General features: G+C 41.5%; 1 protein-coding gene across 2 annotated transcripts in view; it reads left to right on the forward strand.

Moving 5' to 3' along the window:
- ELAPOR1 (endosome-lysosome associated apoptosis and autophagy regulator 1) overlaps positions 1–15,466 on the forward strand; it is a 93,232-nt gene that overhangs the window by 64,775 nt on the left and 12,991 nt on the right. For both annotated transcript variants that reach the window (XM_053250501.1, XM_053250502.1), the window contains exons 4-12: positions 2,004–2,151; positions 3,470–3,550; positions 3,721–3,826; positions 3,961–4,110; positions 4,921–5,009; positions 5,613–5,790; positions 11,455–11,583; positions 12,326–12,416; positions 14,037–14,142. In XM_053250501.1, coding sequence (XP_053106476.1) covers positions 2,004–2,151; positions 3,470–3,550; positions 3,721–3,826; positions 3,961–4,110; positions 4,921–5,009; positions 5,613–5,790; positions 11,455–11,583; positions 12,326–12,416; positions 14,037–14,142 — 1,078 coding nt within the window. The remainder of the gene's footprint in view (positions 1–2,003; positions 2,152–3,469; positions 3,551–3,720; positions 3,827–3,960; positions 4,111–4,920; positions 5,010–5,612; positions 5,791–11,454; positions 11,584–12,325; positions 12,417–14,036; positions 14,143–15,466) is intronic.

The following is a 15,466-nucleotide window of genomic DNA, read 5'->3' on the forward strand; positions in this document are numbered from 1 at the left end:
TTCTCTGGCTTGTCTTTTTCTCGGATTTGGTTGGTGGTGTCCAGGGTCAGGGCTTATTCTATAGTGGTGCCACAACTCTAGAATGCCCCTCCTGGAGAGATCTACCAGCCTTTGTCTTTGACCTCTTTAAGAAATCTTTAAAGACCCCCTCCCCCCCCCGTGTGTGTGTGTGTGTGTGTGTGTGTGTATGTGTGTGTGGTTAGGCTTTAACTGATTTGTTTTAGGCTGAGCTGCTGTTTTTATTACTCTCTTAGTAGTAGTAGTAAATTTATTACGGTCCTTAGACCAGCTTAACATTTAAAATAATACATTTATAACTTACAAAATATTCAAATTGCTAATACAAACTCTACAAAGTTTGGATGCAACAAAATAAAACTTGGCCACATTAATAGAGGTAACAGATTTAACATTTGACAGCAAAAAATCCAGGTAAAATTGATCCGTATGTCCAGGATGATTCTTCAAGAGAGGAGCAATGAACTTCATATGAGCATCCCTATGAAATTGACAATACAGAATAACATGAACAACTGACTCTGTATCCCCTGAGCCACAAGGGCAACGATGCAATGCATACAGGACTCGTTTATATTTCCTGTCTAAGAGTGCAGAAGGAAGGGCATTCAAATGTGCAAGGGTCAATGCTCTCCTAAACTTAGGTAAAAACATATGATCTAAATATTCAGCCGGTTTGTGACTGAAATTTTGGGATCCTATATACATCCCCCCTGGTAGTCGTGCACACTCCTCCTGCAGATCTATATCCAGTAATCGTTGCCTGACAAAACATATCGCCTGATCTAAACCCTCCCAAGGTTTTTCTTGGGATGTGCCCAGATGATGCAATTTCGTTTTCAGAACTATTTCCCATTTAGATGTAAAGCTGTCAATTAACACTAAAGGCGCTAGAGTGACTGGGAAGAAAACCAAATGCAGCCCGAATTTGATTATACAAAACCAGATTTTCATTTTCAAGGTGGTAACCCCAACCTCTCTACGAAGAGCCACATTAGCTGTGCCTCTGGGGGCTTGAAAGATGGCCCTTAAGAACTTAGTTTGAACTGCTTCTAATATTGTAAAATTATCAAAAGGCCCAATTTGCGCACCATAAAGAATTTGAGGGTATATTTTAGCCTTCAATAATTTGACAGCCGCTGGGACAAAAAGTGCACCTCTTGGAAAGTAAAACCATTTAATCACATTTGCCCTCTGTTGGGCACTGTGAGAAACAAAGCTAAGATGAGCTTTCCAGGATCTTATTACTCTCTTGATTTTATGCTTTTTGTAATTTATTTTACATGCCTTCTTTATTGTGTTTTATTATTGTATTTTTAACTGTAAGCTGCTTTGTGAGGCATCATGCCTGAAAGGTGGGGTACATAGCTCATTACTTAAATCAATTAAATAAATGTGACATGATAACTCAAAGCAATGGACTAATGCTAAGCCGGTTGAAAATCACATCTATCTGAAAACCAGGTTCTTCCTAATTAAAGAAAAAAAGGGGTGGGGAGGACCTGGAAGGACTTGGTACACGTTTTCCAGTTTGTTATTTTGCTATTAGCCTTTCCATCGACTGATTTGATGTCAAGAATAGAGATTCTCACTCCCCCATTCCGTCCAAGAGGACATATTTTAGCTATCTTTGTGCAGAACATGTTCCCTGCGAGGGCATATTGTGTCTCAACACAAAATGGAAATGAATGATGTGTAGGGTATATGCCAAACTTTGTACAGCAGAGTTTAATGTTGCCATCTCCGGTGCCAACATGGCTCCGCTAAGTGCAGTCTGCTGCAAGTACCCGCAATTTTCAAATCAAACCTGGCATGATCTGGAAATTCTGGGCACTTTTGTATAAACTGGCTAGAATGACAAAATGAATGTTTGTGCTTTTAGTTTCCTCATTCCTACAGTTAATTAATTTGTTGTAATGTTTCTGGTGCTGTGCTGTAACACTTCCGTAACTGCTGGGCTTTTCTCTCTCTCCATTCTCTTTCAGGTCAACGTGGGTTCCTAGGGGAGAGTACATTGCTTCCAACACAGATGAGTGCACAGCCACTCTGATGTATGCTGTTAATCTCAAGCAATCTGGCACTGTCTCCTTTGAGTACATCTACCCAGACAGCAGCATCGTCTTTGAGTTCTTTGTATGTTTCCCTTGACTCTGTTAGAGGAATCTATCTAGCTTTCTGTCATTTTGCACTGTGCCAGGGTGGGTTTTATTTGTGCACTGTCAAAAATTGGCCATCCCTGTACTAGTAGTCACCCTTTAGGTCTATCTGGAAGATATTCTGTTCTCATAGCTGAGGAAAAGGATTTCTGTTCTCATATTCTGTTCTCATAGCTGAGGAAAAGGATTTCTGGTATTTAAAGCTGAAACCATGGAAGGAGATGGAAGTTCATGTCCAGCTCCCACCTGCTTAGCCCATCTTTCCTGCACAACATTTGAGAGCAACATAGGAACATAGGAAGCTGCCATATACTGAGTCAGACCATTGGTCTATCTAGCTCAGTATTGTCTTCACAGACTGGCAGCGACTTCTCCAAGGTTGCAGGCAGGACTCTCTCTTAGCCCTATCTTGGAGAAGCCAGGGAGGGAACTTTGAAACCTTCTGCTCTTCCCAGAGTGGCTCCATCCCCTGAGGGGAATATCCTTCAGTGCTCACACTTCTAGTCTCTCTTTCATATGCAACCAGGGTGGACCCTGCTTAGCTAAGGGGACAAGTCATGCTTGCTACCACAAGACCAGCTCTCCTCTCCAGGAGGCAGATGAATTTTGGCAAAAATCTGTAGCTCTTTAAGAAACAACGGTCTGCCCTACTTTGCCTTACAAATATTTTGCAAGATCTTTTTAAATTAAATTACTTAGGTACCTCCTCTTTTCCTGTTCACTGCATTCCTGTGTAGCAGACAAGAGCTTTCCAGCTAACATTTATGCCTCCTTCAGAGCCTGTAACACTTATCTCCAGTCCAGATGTTACTTAATATGCATTGCAGTTAACTGCATACTGAGGTGCATTTTGTGGTTATTCCTTAAACCATCAGCAGGAGGCTCCATTCCCTTATATTGCTTTAAGAATCTGTCAGTTACAGAGGTGGTAACCCTGAAACAATAAAATGGTTTTTTAAAAGTTCAACTTACTTTTTTAACCTAAATAATGTATTATAGTTTAGCTAAGCACCTTCAACTGCAAGAGGTTTCGTTAAGGTACTATTCCCAGCTTGTACTCCATAGTAGCTCAGAGAAACATCACAGTTGATCTTTTGGGCCTTAAACCTATGAATTTGTTCTCTGTACCTCATTAAATCTAGCTCATACAGAGAGCTTTGCCTCCAGCAGCAAAAGTGGAACTTACCAAAAAAAAGTTCATTTTAATGGGATATTGTAAACCAATGACTACAACAGAATCCAAGCAACTTATTTCCCCATGAACAGAACTCATCCTGAGTTCTCATTTATTGCAGGTTCAGAATGACCAGTGCCAGCCAACAGTAGAAGAATCACGGTGGATGAGAACAACAGAGAAAGGATGGGAGATGCACAGTGTAAGTGCAGGAGATAATTCATAGTTCAGACTACCATAGTGCTTGTATACTTACGACTGGTAGTAGCTGGTGGAACAGAAACTGTGTGTGCTTCTAAGAGCCAGCACCTCAAGCAGTATGAGCTTTCAATATGTGCCAGGATTTGAGCTATCTATGCTTAATGTTTATAGGTGGAGCTGAGTCGTGGCAACAATGTCCTATACTGGAGAACTACAGCTTTCTCTGTATGGTCCAAAACTCCTAAGCCTGTGTTGGTGAGGAACATTGGGATTACAGGTTTGTGCTTGGCCGATGCGTTCCTTGGGTCTGATGACACATTGTCAGCTGTACCTATGCTGGTGGTTGACAGTGGATTATGTTGTTGTTGTTGTCCTTTGTCATCCAGTCTACCCCTTTCTTTTGTTCCCTAGGAGTGGCCTACACCTCTGAATGCTTTCCTTGTAAGGCAGGCACATACACATCCAAAATGGGTTCTTCCTTCTGCCAGCAGTGCCCAGCAAACTCCTTCTCCACCAAGGGATCGACTTCCTGCCACCAGTGTGAGCCAATGCAGTACTCAGGTAACACCTCAGATGTCTACGCTATCTGAACACTTCCAAAGAAAAGCAGTCTTGGCCTGCCTGCCTTCATTGCCCACACTTCTTCAGACTTCCTAGTCCAATAAAAGCATAAATCCATAAGACATATTAAAATAAAATAAAAACACAATGCAAACAATAGAAGGCAAGAAAAATGTGACAGTAAAACACACAAAGCCAGCTCCAAAATAATACCAGCATTTGATAATGATGATTATAAAAGTATTTATGGTTGAAGCATTTTGCCAGGCTGGTAGAAAATACAGGGATGTGGGAAGATGAATTGTCCCGAGTATCCACTTTCCAAACTGAGAAAAAGGGCACCTGACTATAGGAAGTTCCATCCTCTCCAGATGGTGCTCCATCCCCAATGCAATATTCTTAGGATTGACTCTCATAAACTTTTATGACTCCCCCCGCCACACCCTTGTCTCTCTGCAGAGGACAGGGAACGGCCTGCTCCTATTGTGAACATTAATTATACAAAGGCTTATTCTTTGATCTTCTCAAAATAAGTCACCTTAAACAAATATGAGGCAGATTTCTTGTAAAACTCTCCAGCTCTTTATAGCAAAGCAAATGTTGGAACTGGAGCCCAAGACCACACACACCTGCCTACATAGTGTCCATCCCAAATAAAATACATGGATAGTTTTTCTGGAAGGTTTGATTGGCGCTTGATACACAGGAGTAACATGCAGATGGAGCATGTCACTCTGTTTCGGTTGCTGCTGAGATGTTTCTGGATTCGTTGCTTCTTTAACCACATATTTGTTTCCTTTTGCAATAAAGAACCAGGTTCTGCAACTTGCAAGACTCGCCCAGCCTGTACAGATAAGGATTTCTTTTATACTCACACAGCTTGTGATACAAATGGAGAGGTACGTAACTTCTGGATTCCCTGGTTGTTATAGTTGTGACATGTGAACTGTGAAGCTCCTTAAGGTTACTGAAGCACAACCCTAACTACAGCCTTTCCTAAACATTTCTGCTTTGAAAGAACTGTGCAAAAATTTACTAGCATTTCTAGGCAGAGAGCACCCCCATGTGGACACAAGTTCAGAAAGAAAGTTTATCCCTACACCTGCAGAGTGAGCCCTTACACTGTGTTCACGCTAGCTAGTTTCTTTCCAGGAGGAGGAAGAAGCTATCTTTTCTTGTCTATCCTTCATATTCTAGAATGTTTTTTGGATGCTTTTTGCAAATGTGCAAGGGGCAGCATAAGAGTAAACATGTCAACTTGCCATTTCAAGAGATAGACCAAGATATTAACACACAAATTCTCATCTGTGTCTGTCAACACAGCATGTTGAGTGTGTGCTTCTAGCTACAGTGTATTTCTTTTGTAACCGTCCTTAGAGACCTTAATCTGTGGTTTTGTGTGGATGAATGAGATAGGGATGATAATGCTTTTTATATATTAATGTGTTGTAGAAATGTTTGATATTAGTAACAATGTGTATCTATTCTTTTAATCTTCACAGACGCAGCTAATGTATAAATGGGCTGAGCCAAAGATTTGCAGTGAGGATCTCCCCAATGCTGTAAAATTGCCTCCCTCAGGCATAAAAAAGATGTGCCCACCATGCAATCCTGGGTTTTTCAAGACAAACAGCAGTGCCTGTGAGCCTTGTCCATATGGATCATACTCGAATGGGTCTGGTAATGCTATTATTTCTTTCCTTATGGGTAAAACCAATTCCTCACATAAATGATGGGGTTTTTTAAAGTTAAAACTGGCAGGGAGTTGTGCTGTGTTCAGTGGAGATGCACCCAGTGCACATCCTGGCTTGAATTATCTATGTTGCTGTTGCTTATTAATTATATGAAGAAGAAGAAGAAGAAGGAGGAGGAGGAGAAGAAGAAGGAGAAACTGCAAGAAACATCGAAACACCAAATAAAGAAGAAACAGTGCAATTCTGGGGGAAACTATGGGACAATCCAATAGATTATAATAAAAAAGCAGGCTGGGTGAAAGAGGTCGAAAAATGTAACCAACAAATGCAAGATCTAATAACACCAGAATTAATAAGTGAAAGAGCAAAGAAAATTAAAAATTGGACTGCTCCAGGCGTCAATGAACTGCATGGCTTTTGGCTTAAACACCTAACAAGCCTTCATAAACAACTATCAAAACAGTTCAATCACATTTTGCAAGGAGGTGATATTGAACAATGGCTAACAACTGGGAAAACTTATCTCATAATGAAAGACCCAGCAAAAGGTGTGGTTGCAAGTAATTATAGACCAATAACCTGCCTGCCAACCATGTTCAAATTATTAACTGGAATAATAGCAGATGAAGTCATGCAACACTTATTAACTAATAAACAGCTTCCAGTTGAACAGAAAGGAAATTGCCCAAACACCAGAGGCACAAAAGACCAGCTGCTGATTGACAAAATGATTTTAGAAAACTGCAGGAGAAGAAAAACCAATCTAAGTGTTGCATGGATTGACTACAAGAAAGCCTTCGATTCATTGCCTCACACATGGATACTAAAATGTTTAGAAACAACTGGTGTCAGCAAAAACATTCAGATATTTATTAAAAAAAAGCAATGAGCATGTGGAATACACAGTTAACAATCAATGGCGAGACACTTGGACAGGTTAGCATTAGAAGAGGTATTTTCCAAGGGGACTCACTATCCCCTCTGTTGTTTGTAATCGCCATGACTCCACTTTCACAAATACTAAACAAAACAGGCCTCGGATACCAAACATCTAAAACATCAAGTATAATCAACCATCTGCTGTACATGGACGATCTGAAGTTGTATGGAAAGTCCCAGTCAGAAATCGAATCACTGCTAAGCACTGTCCGTATATTCAGTAGTGATATAGCAATGGATTTTTAACTAGACAAGTGTGCTGCATTAATAATGAACAGAGGAAAAATAAGAAAAACAGAAGGAACAGAACTGATCAATGGAAGCAACATCAAGAACCTGGAAGAGAAAGAACATTACAAATACTTGGGCATTCTCCAGGCTGATAACATCGCACACGCTGAAGTTAAAAGGAAAATTGGAAGTGAATACATCAGGAGAGTTAGAAAAATCCTCAAGTTCAAACTCAATGGCGGGAACACCGTACAAGCAATAAACACCTGGGCTATACCTGTTATCAGATACATTGCAGGAATAATAGACCGGACCCAGGCAGAGCTAGAGACGCTAGATTGTAAGACCAGGGAAATAATGACCATCAATCATGCTCTGCACCCCCACAGTGATGTAGATAGGCTATACCTCCCTCGCAGCTCAGGTGGAAGAGAAATGCTGCAAGTCCATCAAATAGTAGAGGAGGAGAAAAGAGGCCTTGAAGAATATATAAAGGACACTGAGGAAGATGCACTTCAAATGGTCAATAACGAGAAACTATTCAACACCAATGAAAGAAAGCAGGCCTACAAGAAAGAACAAGTCAAGAACCGAGCAGAAAAATTGAAAAAGAAGCCACTGCATGGTCAATATTTGCACAATATAAGTGGAAAATCAGACATCACCAAGACCTGGCAATGGCTTAAGAATGGCAACTTGAAGAAAGAAACAGAGGGTTTAATACTGGCTGTGCAAGAACAGGCACTAAGAACAAATACAATAAGAGCAAAAGTCGAAAAGTCAACAACAAACAGCAAGTGCTGCCTTTGTAAAGAAGTAGATGAAACCGTGGACCACCTAATCAGCTGTTGTAAAAAGATCGCACAGACTGACTACAAAGAAAGGCATGACAAGGTAGCAGGGATGATACACTAGAACATCTGCAAAAAATACAAGCTACCTGTAGCCAAAAATTGGTGGGACCATAAAATTGAAAAAGTTGTAGAAAATTAAGATGCAAAAATATTATGGGACTTCTGACTACAAACAGACAAACATCTGCCACACAATACACCAGATATAACTGTAGTCGAGAAGAAAGAAAAACAAGTTAAAATAATTGACATAGCAGTACCAGGGAACAGCAGAATAGAAGAAAAAGAAATAGAAAAAATCACAAAATACAAAGATCTACAAATTGAAATTGAAAGGCTGTGGCAGAAAAAGACCAAAATAATCCCAGTCGTCATTGTGCCCTAGGTGCAATTCCAAAACAACTTGAAGAGCAGCTCAACACCATAGGGGCCACAGAAATCACCATCAACCAATTACAAAAAGCAACTTTACTGGGAACAGCCTATATTCTGCGATGATATCTTTAACAGCAACAACATTGACAATAAAATTCAGCCATCCCAGGTCCTTGGGAAGGCCTCGCTGTCTGTATAAAACAAACCAGTCAATAACACTTGTCTGTCTGTGTAAATAATAATAATAATAATAATAATAATAATAATAATAATAATAATAATAATTTTTTTTTGGTTAAGCGACGTTTCTTCCAGTAACTTTGCTGTCTTCAGCCCTGGTTGCTCAACTGAAGATCCTGAGTCCTGTTTCCCACTTGCCACCAGATGTCCAGGGACTATAGCACCTGGCGCGGTCCTTGTTGACCCAGGCGACAACCGATCCAGTATAGATTTATTAAAGCTACGTCTCACCATATTGTTGATGGGAGAGGCACTCTTTGTCTGGCTCCTCTGGTGAGACCTGTCCAGTATGGTTGGACCTCTGGCATAGCTCTCACCTTCCTCAGAGCACACAAGCCCCACAACCACGCCAAGGTAGTGCCTCAATAATGCCAACAAGGAAATAATGATCTGCTATTACAAGTCTAGTCCAACTAGAAGAGGTTATTTAAAAAGAATGTACCAAATTTGGAAAGAGAAGCATCCAGATACAGAAATAACAGCACAAAGGCTAGCAGACCAGAGAAGATACATAATAAGAAATAAAGTATTCACAGGAGTTGAGCTGGAAGAACGGCAAAGAGCAACACAGGCTCAAGATATGGAAGAAGAATTACCACCAATTGAAGAAGTTGCTCAGATGCAGGTGGAGGAGGTGTTGGAAATCGAAGATGCCACTGTTACTGAACTGTTTCAAAATCAAAACCAGGCAACCACCCCTTTGCCTTCACCTCAAAAACCCAAATGCCGTTTAACAGAAAAGCAACAAGAACTAAAGCAAAAAATAACTGAGCACATGAACCAAACAACCACCAGGGTTCGACTTCCAGCTCTAAAAACAGTTGCCAAAAAACAACTTGCTCAGGCATTAAAAGATGTCAATGCTGCACTTGCAGAGATAACAACCAAGAATTTGCAAGAAACAAACCAACTAATGGACTGTGCAGCAACAATAACAACACAAGAACTCGGATGTAAGATCAGTGGACCTGTAAAAAAAAGAAAGCAGTACATCACCTAAATGGAAGATTAGATTAGAAAATAAAATCTCCAGGCTTAGATCGGATGCTAGTAAATTGAAAGATATGAAAGACAAGAAGCTGAAGAATGAAAACACCAAACAGTATCTGATCCAAAAATACCACCTAGATTCAAAGAAAATTAGAGAAGTCCTGGAAATAATAAAGCAGCAAATAACAGCAGTGTCAAAGAAGATTAGCAGGTATGAAGCCAGAATTACACAACACAGGCAGAATCTCCAATTCCAGTCGAATCAGAGACGTTTCTACCAAAGCATAGAAGGAGAAACTGCAAGAAACCTAGAAACACCAAATAAAGAAGAAACAGTGCAATTCTGGGGGAAATTATGGGACAATCCAATAGATTATAATAAGAAAGCAGGCTGGATGAAAGAGGTCAAAAAATGTAACCAGCAAATGCAAGATCTAATAATAACACCAGAATTAATAAGTGAAAGAGCAAAGAAAATTAAAAATTGGACTGCACCAGGCGACGATGAACTGCATGGCTTTTGGCTTAAACACCTAACAAGCCTTCATAAACAACGATCAAAACAGTTCAATCACATTTTGCAAGGAGGTGATACTGAACAATGGCTAACAACTGGGAAAACTCATCTCATCATGAAAGACCCAGCAAAAGGTGCAGTTCCAAGTAATTATGGACCGATCACCTGCCTGCCAACCATGTTCAAATTATTAACTGGAATAATAGCAGATGAAGTGATGCAACACTTATTAACTAATAAGCAGCTTCCAGTTGAACAGAAAGGAAATTGCCCAAACACCAGAGGCACAAAAGAACAGCTACAGAAGGCCTTTTTACTTGGGACAGCACGAATACTATGACACTATCTTTAATTTTTCTTTAGTTATCCTAGACCCTTGGAAAGGACCTGATAATTAAAGTACCGAATCCAGTCAATAACAGCTGGTAGACTGTGTGTAAATAGCATAATAATAATAAAAATATTTATAAGTGCCAACACTTTTTTAAAATTCCCCAGTTAGCAGAGGAGACTCACTGGGGTCAAAGGCGACATAAAAGGGAGTCCAACCTTTCTTTGGTTGAGTTCTGTTCCATGTTGAGCTCTTCCTGTTTCTTTTTTTTTAAACTGTTCTTTCCCCCATAATCCCATATTTCTGTCAATGGCGACAGAGTATTTGGAACATAGGAACATAGAAAGATGCTCCATAGTGAGTCAGCCCATTGGTCCATCTAGCTCAGTATTGCCTACACTGACTGGCAGTGGCTCTCCAAGGTTTTGGGCAGAAGTCTTTCCCAGCCCTATCTGGAGTTGCTAGGGACCTTCTGCGTGCAGACATATGCTCTGCCATTGAGCTATGGGCCCATCTCCCTTGTGTATTGGATCAGATGCACAAGAGAAGGGCTGCTCTTGGTCTGTTTAGGAAGATTGCTCTTCCTTCCCATTTGCCTGGTTAACAAAAATGAATGGTAAATGGAGCTCTCCTTCTAGCAGGAATCTTATTGTTATTGTTACAACAATCTTATTGTTGACTTGCAAAGGAGGCTTTCTATTTATCCTTGGGACTAATTTACCTGACCACTTTGGAGATGGAAAAATCACTGTGTGATGACTTTCCCCATCAAAACGTGCAAGATAACATGGCCTTGTGATAACAAAGCAAGCTACTATGTTATGAAAAATGCTTCTTTTCTAGCATATTTCGACACATGGTAAGCATTGACTTTGCCATATGGGAAACTCTTTCACAAGGCCACTTTCCATCCAGATATTGGTTGGGAAACTCAACCCAGAGAGGTGCCCAGTAGATGTGTGGTAGATTGACACTGATTTGAAACATGTTGCTATCAACACTGTGCCTCTGTATTCTCATTCATTGTTTCAGAAACTGTTGTTAGCACTACTATGACCTACTACCAGCCACTTTGCAAGTGTGTGTGAGGTGCCAGCATTCCCCCAGGGAACATATTTTTTCCTTTTGAAATCACATTTCCTTTTGAATAACATGGTTGCATTCTGTTTCCAGGCTGCATCAACTGCCCTGTTGGGACCGAGCCAGCATTAGGCTTTGAATACAAATGGTGGAACACGCTGCCAACTAACATGGAGACAACCGTCCTCAGTGGAATCAGTTTTGAATATAAGGGAATGGCAGGTATCTTCACGGGCACATTCCTACCCAAGGTGTTTGGCTAGGTTGAATGCTCCAGTTGGCGTCTTATGTTAAATGTAGGACCTTTTCATTTTTCCTAAGCTGCACAGCCTAGGAAATTCATTAGCCTGTGAAATTCATTGAACCCTTTCTCACGAGCAGGAAGAGAGCCTGAAAAAGCTTAACTCCCCGCAGACGACTGAGGGCTTACTTTTTGGCGGGTGGATTGCCCGCCCAGACGATTACTGGCTACTGCCGGTAGTTCAGAGGGTCGGGTTGCCGGGATGCATTACCCCTCAGTTCCCATAATGCACTGCGTGAGTGTGCAGTGCATTATGGGGATCCCTCCTCCCCTCCCTGAAGCTGGCTGGAAGCCCCACAGTCTGCCAGCCCTGGCTGCAAGCAGCCACGGCTGGCAAATGATCACAAGAACGGGGTTAGGAGAGCGCTCGCTCTCCTAGCCTCATTTAGAGGGCGACTGCTTAGGTGGGTTTGCCACCAAGGCATATCATGCATTTTGTAGAACTAGATGATATCAGGATAGAGGAGAAGGTGTGAGGTTGCTTCTTTTCTCAGTAGCCACACAAATCTCAGTTGTGGCCTCAGGCAATTGGGCTTCCTGTGTTTCTGTGAAGAGTATGTGGCTTTATAGAGCTACATATTTAATGTGACGAAATTCAACTGAAACATTACCCTTTCTTTGAATGGAGACAATATTTTGGTTAACTTTTATCTGCTGTTTTAGGATGGGAAGTGGCTGGTGATTACATCTATACTGCAGCAGGAGCCTCTGACAATGACTTCATGATTTTGACATTGGTAGTTCCTGGATTCAGGTGAGTATGTAGCAGAGCTAATACTAGGAAGTCTATGCATCCAAAACTGAGAGGGTGCAGTAGTGGAGTAATGTGTCCCCACTGTGTGCCACAGTGACAATGCTTATGTCTGTCTTTCCCAGTTGGGAGTTGTGCTGTCTGTGGGGCTCAATCGCTTCCTTTAAGGAACTTAAGGGGCCCTTCAAACGCTCATGAACTCTGGGCAGCTGCCTCGGAGTGCTAATCAGAGGCATATCTAGGGAAAATAGCGCTAGGGCAAGCACTGAAATTGCGCCCCCTGTCCAAACTTCTGACACCCATTTCAGATAACTTTACCATAATATCAGCTGAAAAATACAAGTCAAGCTCGTTAATCTTTTAATCTTTCAAAAACTATTTAGCAGTGGACGTAGCCAGACCAAAAAATGCTGGGAAACTACAAATTTCAGTATGCTGGGGCTCATGAAATACCCAAATACTATTTGGAGGTGTACTTGGAAAACTAAACAGAAGTGCCTGTCTAATTCTCTACTGTGCATTGTAGCATCACTATTACATAAGTTTTAAAAATAAATAGAGAATTTGGCTTTTCCTAGATATTCTGAAAATAATTAAAGGATATGCAGAGTAAACTGTGTCACTGCTTGGAATATATTCTAGTCTTTCAGAAAGACAGTTCAAATGAGAGAAAGAGAGCAAGAAACTCCCAGTGGGCCTTAATACTAAGGATTTCACACTGATTCAAAGACAAACTCACCATTAATAGCCATATTATTAAGAATTTAACTCACTTATCACAAGAAGGAAAGTAAGAGCAAATGAATACAACCCTAGCTCATGAGCTTCAGCTCAGTATTCACAAGCCCTGATTCTCTGTACATAGTGCAAATCTGAATATGTGTACAGTGACATATTAAATTTTTTTAAAAAAACCTATAGCCCCTTTGTGGGGCTTCCCAAAGGCCGTGGGGTGGGGGTCTGCAAAGGTTCCCCCTCTCCCTGCTGGCCTCTAGGGCCTCGCAGGGACCATTTGGGCATGTGCAGTGGCCATTTAAAAAATTAAAAAAAAAAAAAAAGCCGCTGAAAACAAAATGGCCACCACGCATGCTCATATGGTCTCTGTGAGGCCTGGCATGGCCTAGGGCCTCACAGAGGCCATTTGTGCATGCACGGTGGCCATTTTGTTTTCAGCGGCCATTTTTTTAAAAAATTAATTTTAGAAAATGGTGCCCCCCTTCAAGTGGCGCCCGGGGCATGTGCCCTGCCTGCCATACCCTAGCTACACCCCTGGTGCTAATTCTAATGAAGTAGCAATCCTCAGCTTCTTTGAGTATATTCCAAATGAGATCTTAAAGCAGGGATTCTCAACGTGTGGGTCCCCAGATGTAATTGGACTTCAACTCCCATAATTCCCAACCAAAGGCCATTGGGGCTGGGGATTATGGGAGTTGAAGTCCAATAACATCTGGGATGCACACGTTGAGAAACCCTGCCTTAAAGGGAGTGTTCTGATAGTAAGACTTAACTTAACAAGCTAGCTAATTAATGTGGTCCATCTCCAGCAATTCCTCCTCCTCCACACTGTCCCCTATTAGGTTTTCACCTGCACCTTGAACAGGTGTTTTGCTTATTCTCTTGCAGCCCCACACAATCTGTGATGGATGACTATGAAAATAAAGAGATAGCAAGAATTACGTTTGTCTTTGAAACTATCTGCAGTGTAAACTGTGAGCTTTATTTCATGGTGGTAAGTTGGTCCAGCTCCTTCTCCCTTCCTCCAGAGTGGATAGGCTTTCTCTGTTTTGTTCTTGCTGTGGTTCAGTGTTCCCAGCCATGAGATGAGAGAGGCTGTGGAAGGAACACAACCTTTCTTCCTCTGTAGATTGTGCCTTTAGAAAGGACAGGGAAATTTCTTACCTGTTTTTCCATTCTGGAACCCCATACTCAAAACCCAATACATGATTTGCTTTACAGGCACCATTTTGAATTGTATCATTTGTAGCTATGATTTTAAGTTCATAACGGCCATAAGCTCTTTTTAGAGACATTGCTGTTGCTGCCTAGTCTTGTAATTAGAAGGGATAAGGCAATAGTAACTCTCCCATCTTTTCATCAGCAGGTTGTAGCTATTGCTTTGGTTTGTTTCTCTTCCCCTATTAGAATATTATCAGCATTGCCATGGCAGTGATAATAAGAGAGCTCAGCACTGGCTGAAACCTCTGAAAAATGGAGCAGTGCGGCTCAGTTTTTGGCCACCTCGCTGCTTACCCCTACTTCTAGATCATTTATGAATAAATTTAAAAGCACTGGTCCCAGTACAGATCCTGGGGGACCTCACTTCTTACTTCTCTCCATTGTGAAAATTCTCCATTTATCCCTACCCTATGTTTCCTGTTCTTCAACAAGTTAGCAATCCACATGTGTACTCGTCCCCTTAACCCATGGATATGGCTCAAAGGAATGTGGGGCCTCTCACAGCCCTAGCTGACTCTACCCCCTCCAGGCAGGGACAAACAAAAACACTGGAGTTTGCTAGCCCTGGCAAATCACACACACACACACACACACACACACACACACACCTCCTGTTAGTTTGAAGGGAGGAAAGACTAGATGCTTCTCTGTTTAGAAAAGCTTGCTCACCTCCTGAAGCTGCTTTTGCTCTTTCCAGAGTAGGCTTCAAACTCATGGGACTAGGACTTCTTCCTTTAAAGAGAAACCAGACCCTCAAAATCTCCCCTCCTCCTGTTAGTTTGAAGTGGGAAAAGGCTAGATGCTCCTCTGTTTAGAAAAGCTTGCTCACCTCCTGAAGCTGCTTCTGCTCTTCCCAGAATAGGCTTCAAACTTCCATGGCTTGCACTATGAATTGCATGGAGCAGAGCATCATGGAACTTGGAGTACTGTACATCGGGTTGCCAGGTCATCTTTCACCCAGGCACTAACCAGCTCTAGACCTGCTTAGCTTCAATAAAGTGGTTATCTCATTTTCCCTCAGACAGTGTCCTGGAACCCAATACGTATATGCTCTGAGAGCTATTATTGATTGATCGATTGATTGAATTCATATACCA

This window comes from Hemicordylus capensis, chromosome 4, assembly GCF_027244095.1.
Source record: "Hemicordylus capensis ecotype Gifberg chromosome 4, rHemCap1.1.pri, whole genome shotgun sequence".
In the NCBI taxonomy this organism is placed as follows: Eukaryota; Metazoa; Chordata; class Lepidosauria; order Squamata; family Cordylidae; genus Hemicordylus; species Hemicordylus capensis.